The sequence below is a fragment of the Lagopus muta genome, chromosome 5, assembly GCF_023343835.1.
Source record: "Lagopus muta isolate bLagMut1 chromosome 5, bLagMut1 primary, whole genome shotgun sequence".
Classification (NCBI taxonomy): Eukaryota; Metazoa; Chordata; class Aves; order Galliformes; family Phasianidae; genus Lagopus; species Lagopus muta.
In genome coordinates, this window is record NC_064437.1 from 60,835,441 (window position 1) to 60,858,068 (window position 22,628).

A 22,628-nucleotide genomic window follows, 5' to 3' on the forward strand; every position below is an offset into this window, starting at 1 on the left:
TCTACGAGAAGAGCCCTCGTTCTCCGTGCTGCCTCCAGCTCCAAACCCACGCGCTCGGGTCTCGCTTCCAGTACTTCTTGCTGCCAGAGAAGCGCACGGCAGCAGTACCGCTACCCCGAAAAACACACGTGGGTTTGCTCTATGCTAAGTTGCGAAGCGGATCGCCCGGCTGGGACAGCCCTACGCAGCTCCGGCACAAGCAGGCAGGCCGGCCGGCCGCCGCCCCGCAGCACACGGCAGCACGCCGCGCCTCAGCCCGGCGCCGCTCCCGGCGGGGAAAGAGGTACCGGCCCGCGGCCCTCCCTCCGGCTCGCTCCTGGCAGATCCCGGCCCCGCCCGGCCCCGCGCTCACCGAAGATGCCCTGCACGATGCTGAAGGGGCTGTTGAGCCAGTCGGCCACGCACGGCATGGCGGGAGAGAAGCGGGCGAAGGCCGCCGCCGCCGCCTCCCCAGCGCCCCGCAGCCGCCGACTCCCGCTCGCCAGCCCAGCGCGGGGACCGCGGACTTCCGCCCTCCGCCTTCTCCTCCTCCTCTTCCTCTCAGAGCGGCCGCAGCAATGGCGGCGCGATCCGAACCCGCCTTTTCCTCTCGCCCCTCCCTTCTCCTCCTGCCGCGCCCGCTCGCGGGGCCGCCATCTTAAAGGCGGGCGGGATAAGGGCGGAAGGGGCCGGGCTGCCGTTGGGAAGGGACGTGGACGGGGCGCAGCCATGGCGGCGGCGAAGCCCGGTAGCGGCACCAACCTTCTTTTCGCTTCCTCCGCTACGGAATTCAACTTCACCGTGCCTTTCATCCCGGTCAGCCAGGCGCCGGCCGCGCCGCCGGGCCCCGCTCTCCTCACGGCGGGTATGGGGTGCTGTGAGGGGCGGGCGCTATGGCGTGTGGGGCTGAGGGGCCGCTCCTCGTCCCGCTGTGCTCGGGATTCCGTGCTGTGCTCTGCCGTGCTGTGCTCGGCCAAACTGTGCTTCCCTTCGGTAGCTCCTGTCGCACTGTGACCCTCATCTTCCCTGAGGGTGTGCTAATCCCACGTCATCTTTCATTTTCCTCGTGCGGATACAGAGCGCTGAGCAGGAACTTGAGATTTCCATGTTAATTTAGCACCAGGGAAGGCTGAGGGGGGATGTTTGAAGGCGCAGCTGCCCGGGCAGTGCTGGGTCGCTGAGCCTGTGGGTGTACAGAGCTGTGGGAGTACAGAGCTGTGGGTTGTGGCACTGAGCGGTGTGCGGATGGGCCTGCTGGGGGGGCTGGATGGTCTTGGTGGTCGTTTCCAACCTTAATGAGTCTGTGATTCCACACTCAGTTCAAAATCCAAAACTTGATTTCAACGCTGACATGCCTTAGCTAGGGAAATGAATGCAGTACGTCACTGTGAGTTTACAAACATGCTTGACAAGTGTGGCTTCAGAATGGTTTTTAGAGGATCCACATTTTTAGGTGCAGAGAGAGGGAATAAGAACATTAAAATATCATTCCTACTTATCTAAGGTAGGTGGCTGATACATGTACTAACTGAGCTTGCACAGTCCTTACAGTTCTTAAGTGCAGGTCTGGAAATTAGCATTATGTGAGTGGCTCTCACGTGGCAGCTTCCTGGCGAGGGAGGAAATCTGTTGATGGGATTTCAGTAATAAGATGTGATTAGTTGTGCGCTCTCCTTTTTGCTGAATTTTTGATTGGATGAAGGTTCGTAGTTTTGCAACTGGAGTGAAATTAATTGCTGGAGATCTACTGAGGTTATGCCAGGTTCAAGGGAGGGGCATCCTGTTATATTCTACTTCTGTCATGCCTCCCATTCACCTTGACTAGCCAGCTGTCACAAGGACCTGGATGCATAGAGCGGTTTGCATCTTGAATCACAGTGTGAAGCAGGAAGGGATGAGCCCTTGACTTTGAATCCTGAACTGTTTTGAGAATCTACATCAGGAATTGTTTGACATCCATGTGAAAGCTGATGTTTGGAAGCTGTGTGCATGAATGCATCTGTTGCATTTCGAAGAGTCAGTAGCAGTAAGAGGTTTGTGCCATACGGTTTGAAGACAAAAGATGTGTTCTCTGGTTCAGATGAACTAACTAACATCCTTACTGTAGGAAGTGTTCCCAATGAGGACTTGGACTTTTGTCACTAGGGATTGTCAGATGGCAGTCTGCGAGTGACAAGGTATTATCTGTGAGGAATGCACAGGAGGCTGTCACACAGTCACTGAATGTGAGAGGAATACTGCCCTTGTTTCTCAAAGCTGAAGAATCATAGGATTCTTTTTTCATTTGTACAAAGTGCTTCACTTTGTCTATGCATGTGTTTCAATGGAGTTTGTGCAAATTACAAAAAAGGTAATGTAGAGATTGTATCTGAAAACTGTATGTATATATGGTTTTGTCTGTCCATTTTTTTAGGAAATGCACAGATAGAATGAGTTTTCCAAATATGCTTAAAGTGGTTTGTGAATAGGGTTTTGGTAAAGGCCTTGAAAGGCTCTTGAAAGTGGTACCATAGGTGCAAATTCAGGTGGTGCTTGCCTAAAATTGTTGTCATCAGAAAAGACTGGTAAATAAACATTTTAGTCATGGCAAATTCTGCTTTCCTGATTGATTAACTAGAACAGCAGCTTCCTACAGGGACTTCTCTACGGATTCCCCAGTGCTCCCTTGATGCTCTGTATTCCTGTGATGTTGGCTGCAGGTAAAGATGTTAAGGTGTTTGTTATCGGCCGCTTGGAGCTGCTGGTCTCTCATTGCCTGGGGATTGAGGAGCAGAGAAGCAGTAAAGGGGGATTCATCCCCACTGTCTGGGGATTATTTGACTGCCAGAGCAGAAACAATGCTCTTATGACTTCCAGTAAATTGCTTTGGGTGCTTGCAAGGTGCTGTTTCCTCAGCAGGCAGGCAATGATGCTCAGACAGTTCAACGTTCAGCTGAGTCTATTGCTGGACTCAGGTCAAACTGCTTGGTTTTCCAATTTCTACTGGATCAGTGCAAAGCAGAAAGCTGAAACTGACAGGGAGCTGGCATGTGTTCTTTCTCAAGATGCAAAAACACAGACATGACAGGATGTTAAGCTCTCTCCTGCAATTACACAGGATGGGAACTTGTTTTTCTGTACCAGAGATTCACCTCTTGCACAAATCTACAGTAAGGTTCTTAGACAGAACCGGACTAACTCTTGCTTGTGATGAATCTTGCTTATCAGAGAAACTGGAGTGATCAGTTTTGGCCACCTTGCAAATAAAGTGGGAAACTGAGAGAGGGTGTTGCTGATGGGTCAAGAGAGGATGGCCTTAAGCCACTAAGAGCCATCACCAGTAGGCACAGTCAGTTTGGGAATGTCCTTAATCCCTACTTTTAAGTGAGATCTTGGAAGCCTAAACATTAGAGAGTAAGTTTCTATTCTTAGAATCTGTTTTTGTAGCAAGAGGAAATAAAGCAAAGCCACTCCTGTATTTGGTAGGCATAAGGGAGATTGAAGGGGATTTTAGTGTCATGGAGGCATGTTTATTTGACAAGGTGGCTTGGAAAGGTCCTAATTTAAGTTATACTTTGGTCTTTTACTTAAAATTTTAGTTTTTGTTGCTTTATGAACACAGAATGACCTTGGCATCCTTTGTTTAACTTTATGGCATATTTAATCTTCAAGGATATGTAAGATTTGTAATAGTTTTGGTTTCATATAGTCCAGTAGAGTTTTGGAAATAGCTTGTAACATTACAGAACATCTTGTCTACATGTGCTGATTTGTTGGAACCTCTCTGGACGTCTTTTTGTTTTGTATGTCCTTGCAGATGATTCTGCAGATGTTGGCGAAGAGGACAGCTTCTTGGGTCAGACTTCTGCCAGCCCTAATCCTCCACAGACTTTCAACTATTTCTCTCAAGTGCCCAGTAGCAGCGATCCGTTTGGAAGCATTGGGCAGCTGCCCTTAACGTCTTCTGCACCACCTGTTGGAGCAGCAGCCTTCTCCAGGCCTCCAACTTCACTTCCTCTTGTGACTGGGTCACAGGACGGGCAAAATGCCTTTTCTCCACAGCTTCCCAAGTCAGAGTCCTCTTCTGGTCCTCCACCTACTTCACAGGTGGGAATTGCAGGTTATCAGACTCCTCAACAGAGCTGTCCCCCACCTGCAAATGCTTCTGCTCTTCCATCTCAGCAGGGTTATAATCCTTATCGCCACACCACCCTGAGCAGCAGAGCCAACCCATACCTTACTCCTCCGCAACTGCAGCAGGGTCACGCATCAACCCCACCTGTTCACCCACCATCCTCTGTCCCACCTGTCCAGATGTATCAGACACCTCCAGGGCCATTGACACAGGTAAGTAAATTGTTCCTGATGTGGTGCTACCAGAATTTAGCAATTTAAGACTCTATTCCTTTTTGAACTGTGTGTTTTACCTTAAAGATCAATCCTGTAATTGGAAACATGCAAGTTTTCGAAAACACAAGCAATGGGCAACTTGTCTATATACTATTTTCTGATTGAAAGAGAATGTTCTTGGAAAACAGAAATAAAAACTCACAGTGCTCTTTATTGCAAAGGATGAATTAATTCTATTTAAAAAAAAAAAAATCTGTAAAATTGAGAGAGACCTTTTTTTTAGTTTCCTCAGTCTCAGTCACAGCTCCGAGCTCCCAGGCCTGCAGGTCCATTGGTCCAAGCACCTCCTGTTCTGCCACAGAACCAATATGAGCCTGTTCAGCCACACTGGTTCTACTGTAAAGAAGTGGAAGACAAGCAAATATGGATGCCATTCAGCATTCTGGATTCTGCAAAACTAGAGGAAGTCTATAACTCTGGTAAGTTATAAAGATTTTAATCGTGTCTTCTTCAGAGGTGAGCAGAAGGAACTAGATGGAAGATATTAAACTTCTATGATATAAATATCTGCCTTAATGACTTAGTGTCAGTCACAGTAGTGACTGGGGCCTTGGAATGAGAGAGGAAAAAAGAATGCACACGTTCGTGTTGTAACTGAGGGTAACTTTTGTGTCACAGTCCAGCCTGATCCTGAGAGCGTGGTTCTGAGCACTGATGGCGGGCGCTATGACGTGTACCTGTATGACAGAATGAGGAAGGCTGTTTACTGGGAAGAGGATCCTTCAGAAGTGAGACGATGCATGTGGTTCTATAAGGGAGAGAAGGACAGCCGCTTTATTCCTTACACTGAGGATTTTAGTGATAAGCTGGAGGTAGGTATTACTTTTTACATAAGCTTCATGAAGAACTTGGAAGTACTTTTTATTTATCATGTTATGATATTATGACCACTAATATCGTCTAGTCCAACCCTCAAACCATCCCCACCATGTGTACTGAGCCATGTCACTCATAGTGTAGATAAAACTATATAGCTTCTAATGTTAACATTACAGATAATGTGCATGGCCAAAAAAGACATGAAATGAGATTTCTCAATTACACTTGTTTACCGTTTCAGGCAGAATATAAAAGGGCTGTAACTACAAATCAATGGCATCGTCGACTTGAATTCCCAAATGGGGAGACAATTGTTATGCATAATCCCAAGGTAATAGATTCTGGCAGCTGGTTCTTGCAGAATGCATTGGGCTGAATGAGTATAAGAATAATGCAGTGTTAGTTTTGCTTAAAATTGACTTCTTAATTGTTATGAGTATGTGTGCGTTTAAGATAAAAATGCTTACAGAAACTATATAATATACTATAAAGTCTTCTATAAAATTCTATAAAATAAACTATAAAATCTTCATGTTTTAATGTGCTGTGACCTGACTAAAATACAGTGCATCCTGGTACTTAGAAAGAACAAGGGTTAAATGGCTGAAATATTTGCTAAGTGTAACTGGCAGTGAGCAGGAGGTAATTTAAATTACTTTCCAGTTGGTAGAGACTGTCTGAGGTTAATTAAAGCTAAGCTTTCATGGGAAAAAGAGCATTAATCAAACAGTAAAAATTAGCTTGAATATTTTAGCCACAAAGTCTTCCACTGCAGCTATTTCTAGGCCATGAGGAAGTAGAATTTCTAGCTAAATCTTTTCTGTACTGTAAATGCTCTGCTAGCAGTGTCGTGTGATTTAACTGTGGACTTCAGACTTACTGAGCAGTGTTGTTAACTGTTCTCTTATCACAGATGCAGTAATACATAAAATTAAAAAAATATTTATCAGAATCAGTTATTCCTACATTTACCACATGTAGGTTAAGAATGTTATTACCACTAATGTAGGTTAAGAAGTTTCATCCAGGAAAAAACCTAGAGAAGAAGCACTTAAAATTCTTGGTGTCATAAATATGATGTGACACTTGTGCTAGTTACTATAAACAGTCATGCTAGTGAATTAATTGTTTTCTAAGGTTTTTATGCTCCTTTTAAATGTTTTCCTTCTCTGATGAGGACTGATCAATTTTTTTTTGCCTTAAATTGGAATGATTGTAAACAGGGGGAACAGTTAGTTTCTTCACAAAAAATAGCCAGCTAATAAGGAAGAGTGGCACTGGGATCCAGGAAAGAGGCACCTGAATAATGCTTGTCTGAGGAATTGATATTGTTAGGAATTGCAGAGCAAGCCAGCACCTTCAACTAGTGGTTTTACTTTAGTGTAAGTCATCTGGTTGCTTCTCAAACTAGTGAGAATTATCTGTGTTAATTCAGGGTCTAGAGTCTCATTTAAGAAAAACTGTGGAGAAGCTCATAGGGTTTTAAAAGGTTGTGTTTTTGCTTGATTTTGTTTGTTTTTGTATTTATAACTGGTAAATGTATTCTTTCTCAGGTTATAGTTCAGTTCCAACCTTCTGCTACATCAGATGAATGGGGCACCTCTCAAGATGGTCAGGCAAGACCAAGGGTAGTAAAACGTGGAATTGATGATGACCATGATGAAATACCTGATGGTATGTGATCAGTGTATGTGGGGCTGCATCTTGAGCAGTGGGTTTGGTTCAGTGCAAAAGTTGGATGACAGTGAGTGGAGCAGCAAAACGCTGTTCATGTGTAGAGTCTAAAGGTTAGAATTGCTCCATAGTCTAAGCTGCAATCCATTGATGTTGTTCTCTAATCAAAGCAGTCTTGTGGACTGTGTGATATCTTGAACCATGGTATGTAATAGGATTTTGAAGCAGTTTAAGAATGCTTGGCTCTAAATTTCACTAGTGTAGTAAATATTGGTACTCTGATTTTTTCCTTTTCTTTTTCTACAGGAGAAATGGCCCAAGTTGACCATTTGGTGTTCATGGTTCATGGCATCGGGCCTGTGTGTGACTTGAGATTTAGAAGCATTGTTGAATGTGGTACGTTTTCCCTTGTTCAATTGCAGTTTTATTTTTAACTGTTAAGTGCAGATAGCTTATCTTTCAGATAAGTATGTCTTTAAAAAAAAAAAAGATTTTTAGTGGATTTTGGGGTATGATTGGTTGTGTGTGCATTTCTTTGGGTTTATTCATTTATTTAAGGCAGTTGAGTGAGCTAAGAAGGCTGTGTGTGGTCTGATCTTAGAGTAAAAATGCACTGTTGTGAGATAAGGAGAAGCTTACAAGAAAGGCACTTAAAAAAGTAATAATAATAATTGAGTAATTCTTGGAAAGGTTTTTCCACTTTGCAGTTTCCTTTATTTGTATTTTGATTATGTCTGTTGCAATTGAGGGGGAAAAAATAATGTTTGTAGTTGTGTACTACTTGAATACCTTTACTGTCAGGTTTTCATTACTCTGCTTCTCTACAGTTGATGATTTTAGAACCGTTTCTCTGAAGTTGCTGCAGACTCACTTTAAGAAATCTTTAGAAGAAGGTAAAGTGAGCAGGGTGGAGTTCCTTCCAGTTCACTGGCATAGTTCTCTGCATGGAGATGCAACAGGTGTGGACAGGTGAGTGTATGTTCATCTTTTTTCTGCAGAAACAACTAGAGAAATTAATGTGCTTGTGAGGCTGGATGAACAAATGTCTGAGTGTGTTACAAAAAATACTGCTTTTTTGTTTTTGTAATTATCACTTTGTTGTACACTGTAGGGAAAGTTGGAAAGATGTGGAGTATTTTGTATTTTCATGATGCTGAGTAGCAGGATACAGAACTATACATACGTGCTGAACATTTGGTACAGCTTTTTCATGGGAGTGGCTAATGCAATTGATACATGAAACACTTATGAGAGTGAATGTGCAGTACAGCAACAGGTGTGTTCCATTCACAGTGGATAGTTGTCTCTCCTGTGCCTTCCTGCAGCCTCAAGTCTGACTCTAGGAGATACCAGGGTCCTCTTTCTGAGGAAGGCACTAAGCCCTTTGTCTATTCCTTGAGCACTTATGTATGAATTTGCAGTGAGGCCAGAAAGCTACATGCTATTGAAAATATCTCTAAAGACCCTCCTGTAGTATTTAGATTGCAGCTCTGCCATCTATTGTTTCAAAAGTTAACAAACTACTTATCTTCTAACGATTCTCTGTTCTGAGTAGGAACATCAAAAAAATCACTTTGCCATCGATTGGACGCCTGCGCCACTTCACCAACGAAACCCTGCTTGACATCCTGTTTTACAACAGCCCCACCTACTGTCAGACGATTGTGGATAAAGTAGGGATGGAAATGAACCGCCTGTATGCACTTTTCATGAGTCGCAATCCAGATTTCAAAGGAGGAGTCTCTGTGGCTGGACACAGTTTAGGTGATTATTGAAGGCACTGATTGAAAATAAAACCAGCATTCGTACATGAAGGGAAGTGGAACTTCTGTGAAGCAGAAGGCTGAACTTAGCTGAAAGTTCATGCGTGCTTTTCAGACTAAAAATAAAACCCTTCTCAATAGATGCATTTATAAAGCTCTGCAAGAAAGTTTATAACTCTGGCATACATGTATGTTTGACCTGTCTTAATTTTCTTCATGAGGACTTGATATCTAATCTGAGTTTAAAAGTTAATTGGTTATCTAGTGTCATCTTAGGCAGGTAACCCACTCAGTAAAACTAAGGTCATTTTTTGGAACACAACATACGGCTTCATAAAAGTTATTTTACATTGGTTTGGGCTGGGATTTTCCTTCCATTTGGTAAGATCTATCCATCTTCAGTCTAAAATGGTTAAAAGGTAGTTTAATACTGGCAACTGCAGTCCACTTGAACAGAAAAAGACGAAAAAGATCTTGTTTGCATTTTACTGCTATGTTAGTATGTGTGTATTTAAGTTCAGCAGGTTTTTTTTTTTGTCAATTTATATGTTGCTATAACTGCTGTATCTAATTCTTGCTGATTACTTTGGCACAGGAAGTATCTAAAACTGTTCTTAAGGCAACTTTAATTTCTGTTTCCAGGTTCCTTAATTCTGTTTGACATACTATCTAACCAGAAAGACTTGGCTTCATCAGTAAATACTGAATCTTTCTCTGGTGTTAATGGGAGTGAAAAGGATGTGCCTGTTCAAGATAAACAGGTAACTTGCATGCTAATCTTCCCAGGCAATTAGATCTGATAATTTCAGCATCTTCTTCTCTAGTGGCCAGAGTTTACTGACTGAAACAGTATTGAATGTTTTGATGGTACGTTTTGACATGTTAATGGTAACGTGCCATTTTGTAAACATTGTCAAATCTCAGTACAAACCATATGCCTTTCCTTGAAGTTCCAAGTAGAGCAGTCCTGGTATTTGATCATGAGCATTATCTTTGGACTTGTGGATGCATAACTTGTCTTTGTAAACCTGAGTGGTTGAGAGATTTCCAAGAGGAAAAGAATGAATCTATTTGTTGTCAAGCTTGATGCAGTGTCTGGCTGTTTGATCGTTGATGGAAATACGTTTTTAAGTGTTCAAAACCTCAAGCAACCTTTCTCTTGTTTCAGTAATTTTTAAATGTATGATTTCTTAGTCTGTTATTAACAGAAAACTGGTACTGTATTTTACTAAAAATGAGCTTAGATTAACAAAGCGTATATAACATGAGTGCTTCTAAGAGCAATTAACAGAATTTGTGTTTATTTGCTGTGTATTGACTTGTTACTGTCTGATGTGACTATGCTGTCCTTTTAAGATGACTGAAGATACCAGTTCCTTGGGCTCCTCAATTACCACTTCTGGTGATGACCTTTGTGAGCCTGAAGTAGATGATGATGTTCCTACTTTGCAGAAGACTCTGGAGATGCTGAGTTTATCAGAGTATGCAAGCACATTTGAAAAGGAGCGGATTGACATGGAATCTCTGGTACAATAATGTTCAGTTGGATCATGGGGGTTATACCAGGGTGTAGGATTTGTTATTGTTTGCTGTTTTCTTCTTTTGCCTCAGCATACTGTCAGGCATGAAAGTAGTCATGAGCATAATTAATGCTGGACATGAAGACTAAATATTTTATGACTTGGATTTTTTTTTTCAATTATATTATGGCACTATGTTTTGTATTCTTACATTTCTGTAGCTTTGTAAAATGTCTTTTAATTATTTCATTTGCCAGTAAGAAGTGATATATGTTACTAGAAAAGTTATTAAGTGTACTTTGTGTATATTTGTGGTTTTGTTTTTAAGCTGATGTGTACAATTGATGACCTGAAGGAAATGGGGATACCTCTTGGACCAAGAAAGAAAATAGCCAATTTTGTAAAAGACAGAGCAGCCAAGCAGGTAAATACACTTTTCAGGAGTGAAATAAAAAGTTGTTAAGCAAGTGTAACTGACTTTGTTGCTATTAAGTAACTTCTGTTCTTTAAAACACTTGTTAACAACATGAATATATTGGAATAATTTTGATAAATGTGGAAAAAATATTTATTTATTTTTTTCTGGTCTTGAAACCTGTCTCAAAAGGAACAGAAGAAAGCTGCAGCAGAGAAGAAAGCAGCATTGGCTGCCATGCTTCAAACACAAGAAGCTTCCCAGAAAGCAAAAGAAACAGTTACTTCTGTCTCACCTTCAGAGTCTGGTCAGCAGCATTCAAAGAGGAAGCTTCCAGTTGGTGCATCTGTTTCATCTGTGAACGTTGACTATGAGTATTTTGAAGTTGGAACTGGTCAGGTGAGACAACATAATTTAAACAAATCATCTGGAACAGTGCTGTCCTTTTGCTTGTTTTTGTGTGTTACTTCATTCATTCAACGTCGATGACTTTGAGCTGCATCCCTTGATTGTTGTGCAGATGTTATGTTTACAAGAAACTTTTGGTGAGAGTGAGTGCTGGGAGAGTGGATCAGATTACTGAAAAACACTAAAATAGTGAGGATACCAATACAATTAACTTTTCTACTTTCACCAATGAGTGTCCTGTTCCAAAATCAGAATGGTAAGAATGCTGTGGTACTGGATGGCCTAAACTGGTTCATGTATGCTGTTATATTTAAGTTGTACTTAATCTTAATTCAAGAAACAAGCCTTGAGTGCTTCCTATTCAAATAAATACCAATTTTTAATTTTTTCTGTATCTACCTATAGTGTGAAGTTTAAAAAAAATAATAAAATCACATTATAGTAATATACAACACTATAGTATTAGTATGGAATGGAACAGTGCAGCTGAAATGTCTTGGAGGTACCTGTCAGCATGTGTTTGATTTAATACATGGCTTGTTTTTCCTTCCTAGTTAAGCATTATAGCAATTAGCTGGCAGTACTGAGTGATTATTTTTGACTTTTGTCTGATAGGTTTCAGTAGTTTACAGTGCACTGGACTTTGAACCAGATACATTCTTTGCTCTTGGTTCCCCTATTGGTGTGTTCCTAACTGTACGAGGACTGGAGAAGATTGATGAGAACTACAGGCTTCCTACTTGCAAGGGTTTCTTCAACATCTATCATCCAGTGAGTAAGCAGTACTTCTGAGTTTGGATTTTAGCTGATGCAAACCACAATACAGAATGCTCAGTTTTTAATTTAGAGCATTACACCTCATTTCCCCCTATGTACACTTTCAAAAAACAGAATAACCCATCTGGAATATTTATTCCAGATACCTATGATATTTACTACAAAAAAAGTAGAGTTGGCTTCACAGGCTCCATGCCTATATATGGCTTGATAATATTTGTCCTGTTCGTTTTTAGAGCTTAACCAAAGTTTTTGGTTTTTTTCCTTCATTAATTTCAAACTTTTCAGCATGCTTTTGTAAAAATGTTTTATTTGAGCTATTTACAAGGCTTTTTTTAGTTTCTAGAGAGATTCTGGGAAACTTGGAAATTCTAACAGGTGTTGTAAATGCAGTATGTTTGTCTTTTTCTGTCCTGTCTTGATTAGCAATTAAACATTGACAGGTTGGTAGATAACTAACATCACTTTGTTATTTCTTAACAGCTTGATCCAGTAGCTTACAGGATAGAACCAATGATCATTGAAGACTTGAGTTTAAAACCAGTTCTTATTCCACACCACAAAGGCAGAAAAAGGCTTCATCTAGGTAAAAAGTAAACTTATGTAAATTATGGATCAAACTCCCAACTTCCTTGTTTGAGGCAATAGAGTATCATACAGTTTCAGGAGACAGTGTGTCCAGGTGCCTGTCTTTGTGTTGTTAGATGGCTTTTATTGTTTTGGTTTTTTTTACCTCGTCCCAGATGACCTCCATTAGATGTTTATCCAGTCTTTTCAGTATTGGAAACGTTCAGGAAAAAAAAAGGAAGTTTTTTTTCCCAATGCAGGGGTTGGGATTTTATTGCTCAGGAGTACAAGTGGTGACTGAAGGTGACTTAAATTTTGCATGCTTAAAGAATGTCAGCTTTACTGTTCAGCTAACAGTGCGACAGTTCAGGGCCCTTTTGAAAGTCCATCTTCATTCAGGGTCTTGGATAGAGAAATTCAGTATTTGTGCTTTAGGGATGGTATGTTAGAATCAGTCTGTTTTCCTAGGCTAGATGAGGTACTTGCTTAGGAATGTTTTAGCTTGCAACTCTTAAAATGTATGTAATAATGGAAAAAATATGGTCTTTATCTCTTTACAAGAAAGACTAATTTTTCTTAGATCTGTGTGAATGTTCCATGGAAAACTCTGATTCCTGATGTAACAGAGCAGTGTGAATCTAACCATTAAACCATCAACCAATTGAGTGTTAGGAGAGCTATTGGGAGAGCCCTCTCTTGTTCACTGTTTGCTACCAGTACTGAATAGCAACTTAGTTGCTGTTATCACGTTTATTATGTTAATTCATTAACCCATTTAGTGAGAAATAATGATGCACTAATTCTGTATCATCCTTTTAAATAGAGTAAGGATGCAAGAAACACGTTTATGACATTACAAGCCTGTTTCTGGTAATAATTGAAATGTTTGTTGAATGGGGCTTAATAATTCTGGTTTTAGTTGAATGTTGTAAATATTCTTGCTGTGATGCTCTTTCTAGAGTTGAAAGACTCTCTGTCTCGAATGGGATCTGATCTGAAACAGGGTTTTATCAGCTCTTTGAAGAGCGCGTGGCAGACCCTTAATGAATTTGCACGTGCTCATACGTCTTCAACTCAGCTACAAGCAGAACTGGAGAAAGTTGCTAACCAAATTAAAGAGGAAGAGGAAAAGCAAGTGGTAGAAGGTATGTGGACACATTTTTTTGGTTTTATTATTTATTGTTCTGCAGTTAATGGAAGCTTGAGTATCTTAGCACTTGCTGTTGATTTTCTGGTTTATGCAATGCCATCCTAGTCAGTTGAGACTGCTATAATTGTCTAATTGCAAGTGCTTGGAAATTGTAGCAGGGAAAATGAGTGGTAATTATAGTTATGCAGGCTGTGCTTGAAAATAGTTAAAATCTTAAAATCTTTAATTGTAGCTGAAAAGATCACTGAAAGTCCAGACCTTCCAAAAGATGAGGATTTTACAGTGAAGGTTGGAATGCTGAATGGAGGACGGCGCATTGATTATGTTCTACAAGAAAAACCAATAGAAAGCTTCAATGAATACCTTTTTGCTTTACAGAGTCATTTGTGCTACTGGTAAGAGGTCCTCATCACTTCACTCTGAAATGGTCTCCCATTTGGAAAGATGTTTTCTTCCCACTCAGGCTATATTGTGAAGTTGAATTTGTTATATTCTGGATGATCAAATAATGGAGAGAAGTCAAATGTGAAGGCAGACAGAATATATGATTACTCAAGGATGTCATTCTCAAGATGTCCTACCTGGATTTTCCTGTTAGCTAGTTTCATTGTACAATAGTGTGCATTTGCACAATGAAAACAATTCTATAGTCCTGTTTGCTATCAGGATGTTGCATATTGGTCTATTGAACCTTGAAAGTCAAAGCACATACCTTTAGTACAATCCTTTTAAAGGGAGAACTTAATGAGCATTTTGCCATCTGTAGCTTTTCAGGTAAAACTATTTGTGAAGGAACTGTATTAGACTTCAGTATATAGTAAAACTTAATTACCTCTTTGTGTTGAAGTGAAAATATCAGATATTGATGCTGTGCTGCTAAAGCTCAACAAAGCAAAGGAAGAAAAAGGCATAGCAGGTTTTCCTGTACATTTGGATGACTGTGATCTCCCACTTGTAGACAGTGGTTGCTCATATACAGAACAACTTGTAGAAAAGGTGCAGATTTTGGCATTGTGTAGACCTGCATTATGCTGTTGCCATGTCTGCATTTGAACTTGCTGCTTTTTAAGTGATTATGTTTCAAAGGGATGATGTTATAATTAAGCACATGTGAAAATACACAGATTATGGAATGGTAGAACAGAGGGTGTGTAAGCTGTATCTGGTAATACTACAACTTCAGTGATCATTAACTGCCTGCAGAAAGGTTTATCAAAGCTGCAGTGCAGCCAAGCACTGGTTTGCTCTGACAGAGCTCCCAAGCAGTTGGAGGCCCAGTGGTGGCACTGCTGTTTTGCAGGTAAAACTGAAGGAAAGGAGCTTTATTCCACAAGGTGGCAGCCAGTCACTGCTGAATTTTAAAAGCATATCTAGCCACGTCTGGGTTTTTTTGGTTATTCATGACCCAAATATGTGAGGTTTTTTTTTTTTGTTTCTTCCTCAGGAGGTGGTGGGAAATGCCTTAAAAAACAGTCTGTGTGTTGCAGGGTTCAGAGCTTCCATGTTGATCCCTCTGCTTGCTTGTTTGCTTGCTTGTTCAGTAGAGAACACTGAGAAATGTGGCTGCTATCTCCATAGTAGACTGTTGGAAATGTCTGTAGATCCTTGACTTGCATGTTTAGCTGTACAGGTTTTCTGTAAAAGATGCTCGCTGCATTTGGAGGGTCGCAGTTCTGTCTAAGTTGTCTTTGCTAACTCCATGTCCAATTTCTTTTAAAGCATGAGCTGTTACATTATGTAGCTACTCCTGCAGCTTTAGAACTTCATTTAAATTTGCCTGGTGAACTGTGTTGCTGTTTTTTTTTGTTGTTGTTGTTTGTTTGTTTTTACAGTGGTTGTTATTCTCTTAGATTGGTATTGGTTTTTGTGCTTATATAACGCTTTATAGACATAACACAGACACTTCTTTTTCCTGAATTTAAATTCAGATGGCCTGAAGCTTTGATTTTAAGAAGAGCTGGTAAAAACAATTTTGAAACATGGCACTTGAATTATACTAGTCTTTAAATGATATGAAAAATACTTTCATTTCCTTGGAGGTAAGGTGCAGAAGATGGCTATGGATGTTTGTTACAGCCTATCAACAAGAAAGCACAAACCAATTAGCAGAAAAATAGAGTATTGCTGATAGAACTGGGCAGGAGTAAGTGATAGGCTGTTTGAGGAGATTTAAGCCAAATGAATAACATCAAAGAAATGGATGGAGAAGGGGATTTCAAACTGCAGTGTAGTAAGAGTTAGGGAGAACACAGAAAGGAAAATGCAGCAGTAAAAGGTAAGCATGTTGGCTTATTGCAGAGGGAATGTAAAGCTGATGCAGAGTTGTGACTCAAAAAGGAGATTAATAGAAGAAAGGCCACATTCCCAAAAGAGATTGGGGTGATAACTCTCTGAACAGTCTGCATGAACTGGGATGGGGGTGAAGTGTGCCTTCCAAGGGTTAGAATGTGATCCATGCCAAATTAACTTTTTTTTTAATTATTTTTTGTAATACTTTATAGGGAATCTGAAGACACTGCCTTGCTGTTTCTCAAAGAAATATACAGGACTATGAATATCAATCCTGAGCAGCCACAACATTGATGCATAGATACGTGTAAGTTTATTCTATTGTAAGATAGAATACATAGATACACTGTATATAGTTGCATTGTAAGTTTATTCTAAGATAGCACATATTCATAACAAACTCAGCTGCAGCTTAGATCTCCTTAGTTTCCCTTTTTTCTCTGGAGTTTAAATTACGAAGGAGGTAGCTGCAAAGTGTCATCTTGATCTGAAAAAACAATTCCTAGATGTTTAAATGCAGAAGAAACCTTTAAGTGCTCTCTCTTCCCTTCTGAAAAGGTATTTTATGTCAGAGTTCTTGATATGAGGCCATAATTGCCAGCACAGCTCTGAAATGTGGTCTCTATTATATTATTTCTTCTTAGTCCAGCTGTTAAGTGAATGTTTAGTGAAGTATAGGAAAACTTGGTGATATTGGATATGATGAAGGTTCATTTATGGTGCAGTGCTGTACAGTATGTTTGTGTAGTGTTTTGTCTTACGATGTTTTTGTTAGTAAGTTACTGAGTCAGTAGTGTTAACTGAGCTAAAATCACGTGCAAGAAGAATCAGTTGCACTAGCAATTAGTGAATAGCTACCAGGATTTGTTTGTTTCTCCTCACTGCAATAATACTTATGGTATTAAAAAAAATCTTTTATATGAGTGCCATGATTCGTTTCTAGGTCGTCTTTAGGCTGCTCTTCTTGTAACAGTAATAAAAGGCTTCATATAAGAAATGTAAAGAAATGTTTGATATAACTCTAATATGTGAACTGTAGACATTTTTTGTGGAAGTGTTTTCATCTCCTGTATCTATTTTGATTACTTGGTTGAAAATGCTGAGACCCTTTTAAAGTTCTCTTGCAAATGAGAATGTTGTCCTTCTTTATTTAAGCATAGATACCACTAGAAATTTATCCTTATGTTCAGAGGAGTATCTTCCACTGTGTAACTTGGAAGATTTAAGTCACTATGCCCTTTTCCTTTTTAGTAAGTAGTAACTCCATTTGTATGTTCCACTTTTGGGGGAATGCATCAACGTATTAAAAGCTCAGCTACAAACGAAGCATCTTTACCAGTATCTCTGAATACAATAGGATAACTTAGAAGCATAAGGATCTAGTAGCTAATTGAAGTGTATAGTGTATGACATCCTATGAGCAGTTGTAAGCTTTTTCTTTTTGTAATTGCCTCTTTGTGTCCAAAACAAGTACATTTCATGAGGTTTTTGTGTTTAGAAACTGATCAGAAAAGAGAATGGATTTTTATAGATCTTTTTGAGTCCTCTTGGAGTTGAATGTTGGCATATCTCATTTTCTTAGTGCTACTACAGGAATACAAAACTTGATATATTTCACATTTTTCTTATATACATGTTCTGCTTTCTCTGCACAGCCATCCCTGTTGGTCTGACAGACCTGGTGAAAGCTGCTTCAAAGGACACCTGCTATTTGCATAGTTAGAGCTGGCAGGATAAGTATCAGACTTTCCCTGCAGTCCAGAACTCTCTCGGATTCTGCCTTCCTGTGTCGCTTCAAGCAAACTTAGTTCTGAAAAGATCAGCCCCGTCATTCAAGAGATGAATGGAATGACATGATTTTGGTCTTATAAATCAGTTAAATTGTACAGCTGCCAAATATAAAGTGATCACTGAGGAGTTCTCTGGCATGCAAATCATTACTTCTCTCCCTCCTAACTCAGCTGACTGTCAAACATGCTTTGTCTACCAAGGCAGCACGTCCTTGTTAAAAAGGACTTGTTGAGAAACAGCAATAATCTGCTTTTCTTGATGTGTTTATTGGTCCACCTTTTAGTAATAAAACGTGAACTGTAGTTATAACCACCTTTAATACAGGTTACACAGAGCTGCTCCTATTTACAAAAAACTAGCAACAAGAATAATTTTCCTTACTATTGTAAGTGTTACAGAGATTTTATAAAGATCTTTTTAAGTTTCTGCTGGTTTTTTTTGTTTCTTTGTTTGTTTTAAAGTAGAAATGAACCTTTGATTTCAAGAAAGTTAGAAGTTTGTTACTGGTAGTTCAGTGTTCACACCTCTGGAAGAGAGCAGTTTAAAACCACGTTTTGGTCAAATGATTGATAGTTTAGTGAAACTAGGCTGCACTTGTGAGAACAGAAATACTTACCTTGACACTGCAGTTTAATCTCTCAAAATACTTAGTGGAAGTACAGGCATCTGAAGCATATGGACTTTAGATAATAATCTAGGTCCAGATCAGCAGCCCAGTCTGTTTATCTCTTAATGAGGTTGAGATGAGTAGGGTTGCATGTAATCATGAGTTTGTGTCTCTGAATACTGAGCTTCTGTAGCTTTCTTCTAGCTTCAGCTTACATGCAAATTGTGGCTTTTCTTAATAACTTAACTTTACTACTGACTGTTTGCTTCTGCTATTGCAATAAATGCATTTTGAAATGCAGTATTTTTTTTCTAAGTATATGTAAAATACACATTCTAGTGTAAATACTTTAGTTATTGTAATTATAAATACTTCCCATGGGTCTTTACAGCAAAAAATCTGTATTTCATCACAGAGTAGGTTGGAAGGAGCCTTTGGAGAGGTTTAGTCCAACTCCCCTGCTCAAAGCAGGGCCAGCTTAAATTATGTGGCTTAGGGTCTTATTCAAGGATGATGATCCATCACCTGTCTGGGCTCTATTCTTATGTTTGACTACTATTACTAAGATATTTTTCTAATATATTATTGTCATTTCCCAGGCAGAGTTTGTCTACTGCCTTCTGTCCTCTCTGTGCATCTCCAAGGACAGTCTGTCTCTGTCCTCTCTGCACCTTTTCACGAGATAGTTGAGGACAACAGTGGGATTTTCCTGTTGGCTTCTCAAGGCTGAACACTTTCTTCCAGGCATCTCCTTTCATGCAGAGTGCTGTAAATCCAAATATATTACAATATATATGTATCTTAAAAGCACAAAACTAAAACAAGCCAACAAAGGAAAGAAAGTACATAGCATGAAAAATAATAATTCTGTGTGAGAAAAATAACCAGAAAATAGAGGAGGAAAAAAAAAGGGTTGTGGCTTGATTGTTTGTTTTTTTTCCAGTGCAAATGTTTATAAATGAAGTCTAAGGGCAAAAAAAGCATAATCAGAGCCTCTCTAAGAAATGCACTGCTTTTCCAACAGATTCCCATTTGAAGGAAATTGAATCTTTCACTGAAAACAGAATTATTTTGAAAATACTTCTGCCTAACTCAAGCAAAGAGGGCTGACTTCTGCCTCTCTGCTTCAGGAGCTGTTTGTGCTGGCAGCATTTCCTCCCTCTGGAAACCTCTCCTAGCACTTCTGTTTGTAAAAGCAGTGTAGTCAAATTGTGCTTGTGCCATGTGACGTTTTGTATAGTATTGAAATCTTCAGTAACTGCTTCTGGAGTTGTCCTGATACATATATTTTTTTTCCCAGTGAATGTTAAATTAATATTTATAACTTTGTGTCTGCAGTTTGACAAATGTGCTACAAGTTCTCTCTACAGTGATACTTTCATAACAATGTTTTCCCCAGTTCCTCTCTGTATGTCATCTTGTTTCTTGTTACGAATAATAAAGTCTTGCATTTCATTTTTCCTTAACTCTCAGCATTTGGTGCCAGTGACATTGTTAGTCTGTGGAGAGCTGGGCTTCAGACCTAACAGGAGTGAGCACTCTGCAGCCACCCTTTGAAGTGCTGCATTGCTCTGACCAAGCAAGTGTTCTTAGATTGCATTTATTTTTTATCAGCACTTTGAATTAGGATATGTTCCCTAAATGTTAAACAAAAAAGGTAGGGGCATTCCATGGATTCTTGATGAAAAATGAGAAATACCTGCTCCAGGTACGTGGTCTGATTTCAGTACTCAATACGTTCTTGGCATATCTGCTTTTAATTGAAATCATGTAAGTTATTGACAGTTTGCTTTGATGTAGTAAGAGCAGCCTGCTGGTTGTTTCCAGACTCTTGTAACAGCAGCATAAAATACAAGCTTGGCTCTAGATTGCTCTCTGATATTCCTAACTGTAAATCAGGATTAGCTTCCTAAAAGCTAGTAGATCTACTCCAGTGTAAATAAAATTGCAAACATACCTGTTTACTCTTCATTTCTACAGAGGTAGGGAGGTTTTTGTTTGCTTTGATTGGTAGCAGTTGTGTTCTAAAGAATGGACAAAGAGCAGCTCTCAGTTTGCCATGGTGAAAGGAAGGAGGGGAAGGAAAGCAGGAGCTGGGCTGTGGGTACCACTGAGCTCCTGGCTGCCTCCCAGCTGGAGCAGGGAACGAGGCTGAAGAGTTGAGCATTGCTAATGCTGCTTGGGAGCTGGTGGATCAAAACCAGGAGCTGTTTAGGCCCTCCTTGACCCTGTGCACAGGGTTATGACCAGTAATGGAATTATGTGAACATTGTGCTCTCGCTGCATTGTAAACTGTAGTAAAACCCAAGAATCCCTTTGACTGTCTTGTATCATATGCACTTCTTTTCAGAGTTGGTAACTCAAAAAGCAACCTGTGCACAGAAAACTTCTGTTTCCTTTCTGTTTCCTTCTTTGCTGTGTTGCAAAGCCCAAAGAAGTGAGAATGTTCAATAACCTGCATGGATTTGTTCATCAGTACAATTTTGCTTGCAGAATCACTTCAGCTAAGCTGTGTGGAGGGTGTGAGAACCCCATATGATGCACCTTGAAGCTAAAGTGCAGCTCTCCACATGCATGAGGAATGGTGCTTTCTGCCTGATGACTTTCAAAACCTGGAGCTCTCCAGACTTCCTTTATGCATGAAGGCTATAAAAGCAGTATCTTTCATATGTCAATAAAATAGCTTCAGATCCATACAAATTCAGGCAATCAAATGTGAAGTGTTGTCTGTTTAAGGATGATAACAAGAACAAAGATCTGGCAGAAGGAAAAAAAAAAAAAAAAAAAAAAGGCAGTTGACCTTGTATTTCTCCTTTTGCCACAAAAATCTTCAAATAATTTGTAATTTCATCCTGTTAAAATGGCCTCTGAAATGCAAGCAGAGCAATAATTTTGCCCCAGACTGCTTTGAATGCATGAATAGGGAAAGAGTTGATTCAGACACTGCTTGTGAGCTTCTCCAGCAGGAGCCTGCTTGCCAGAAGTCACGTTTTCCTAAGCTAAGGCTTGTTCTGGGCATAGTGAAACATTTGGTTATTCTTCTCTTTGCAGCTTCATGATTTTCTCTGTGTTTGGATATGTTTGTCCTTTCCCCGCTTTTCCATCCTTGTGAAGGACTAAGAGTACAGCTTTGAATTTCCCATAAGCCTCCAGGGAGGTTCTCACAAGTGAGATGGGTTGCAGGTTGTAGAAGGGAATTAAGGGAGAAACAGATCTTGGATTTCTGCAGCCTCAGGGAAAAAGGAGCACAGCCATGTCATGACAAATACTTTCTCTCTCTTGTTTTTTTTTCCCCTTAGCTTCTCTGTGGAGTTGGATGTAGAGAAAATAATGATGGTTCTGCTGAGTGCAAAAATAAAGTTTCGGACATAACGTAAAAGAAAATAACCTAAAAAAATCCTTAATGAGGGCAGCACTGTCTGCAAGGTATTTTGGCTAAATGATTTCTTAAGGGACTTTGATGCTTTTAAGTATTGTGCCCTGTCAATAATGAGTTTCAGACCATCCTTTGTACGCATTTATGTGGTTTAAGCTGCTGGAAGATCCTTTGCTAATGGGATCACAGTGCAAGTTTCAGTATTGATTGAAATATAATGACATCTGTTGAATGATTTGGGATGTTCTCTAAGGAGAGAACCTGCTTAGAGAGCACTGCAAAGAGAAAGCTGTGAACAGAAACTGGTGGCTGAACAGAGACAGCGACTGTATGGGCTAACAGGTGTAGATACATGTATAGATACTTATGTATGATGTGTGTATGTATATACACTGAAAGAAACACTTTTCTCTCATTTGATGTGGATAGGGAGTGTGAGGTATTCTCAGTCTGTGGCATCTACTTGGGAAAACTCAGACAACAGTTTCCACACCTCCAGCCATGCTGCTCATGTTTGAAATCATGCAGATATTGGCAGAGCAGTAGAAGTTGTGTCAACTTGTGAAAAATACATATGGAAGTAGAAGTTGATGATGACAATTTACATTGAAATGAACCAAATGAAACTTATTAAAATATTTATAAGACACAGCCTGAAATTGTTCCTTAAACTTACTTAAAGTGAGGAGACCACCGAGCACATCTAATGTTAGGGTGAAGAATCAAATCAGTGTATCAACAAATCCAAGCATCACTTGAGAAGTATCTGTGTTGAATGGGATATGTACCAAATGTCTTTTGCATTGTCTAACTGGATTTACTTGTTGTAGAGTATAAAGGATTTTTGTATGCTGATGCATGTGGGAGATCTGAGCCAGTGTCCAGAGACCAGCAGTGTTAGCCAGCAGCAGATATCCTTAGTAAAACAACAGGTATCATTAGCACACCAGCAAAATCCTTTGGACTGTATGCATGTGCTGAGTGTGTAATGTGCTTAATTTGCTGATAAATGCATCTTGTTGGGCAGGATTTTCTCTATATGTGCATTGACCTTTCCTTGGTTTTCAGCAGGAGGCTCATAGTTAAAGTACAAGATAATTAATG

At 39.8% G+C, this 22,628-nt stretch overlaps 1 protein-coding gene across 1 annotated transcript; it reads left to right on the forward strand.

Moving 5' to 3' along the window:
* The first annotated feature begins 357 nt into the window (after positions 1-357).
* Positions 358-21,462, forward strand: LOC125693381 (SEC23 interacting protein). Its single transcript, XM_048945253.1, has 19 exons — positions 358-844; positions 3,776-4,305; positions 4,592-4,787; positions 4,987-5,180; positions 5,429-5,518; positions 6,741-6,861; positions 7,168-7,257; positions 7,689-7,830; positions 8,417-8,625; positions 9,267-9,385; positions 9,981-10,151; positions 10,473-10,568; positions 10,752-10,958; positions 11,583-11,738; positions 12,228-12,330; positions 13,271-13,456; positions 13,694-13,856; positions 15,963-16,057; positions 17,406-21,462. Exons 1-18 carry the CDS (start codon positions 358-360, stop codon positions 16,042-16,044), a joined length of 3,342 nt encoding a protein of 1,113 aa, XP_048801210.1. The 3' UTR covers positions 16,045-16,057; positions 17,406-21,462.
* The last annotated feature ends 1,166 nt before the right edge of the window (positions 21,463-22,628 follow it).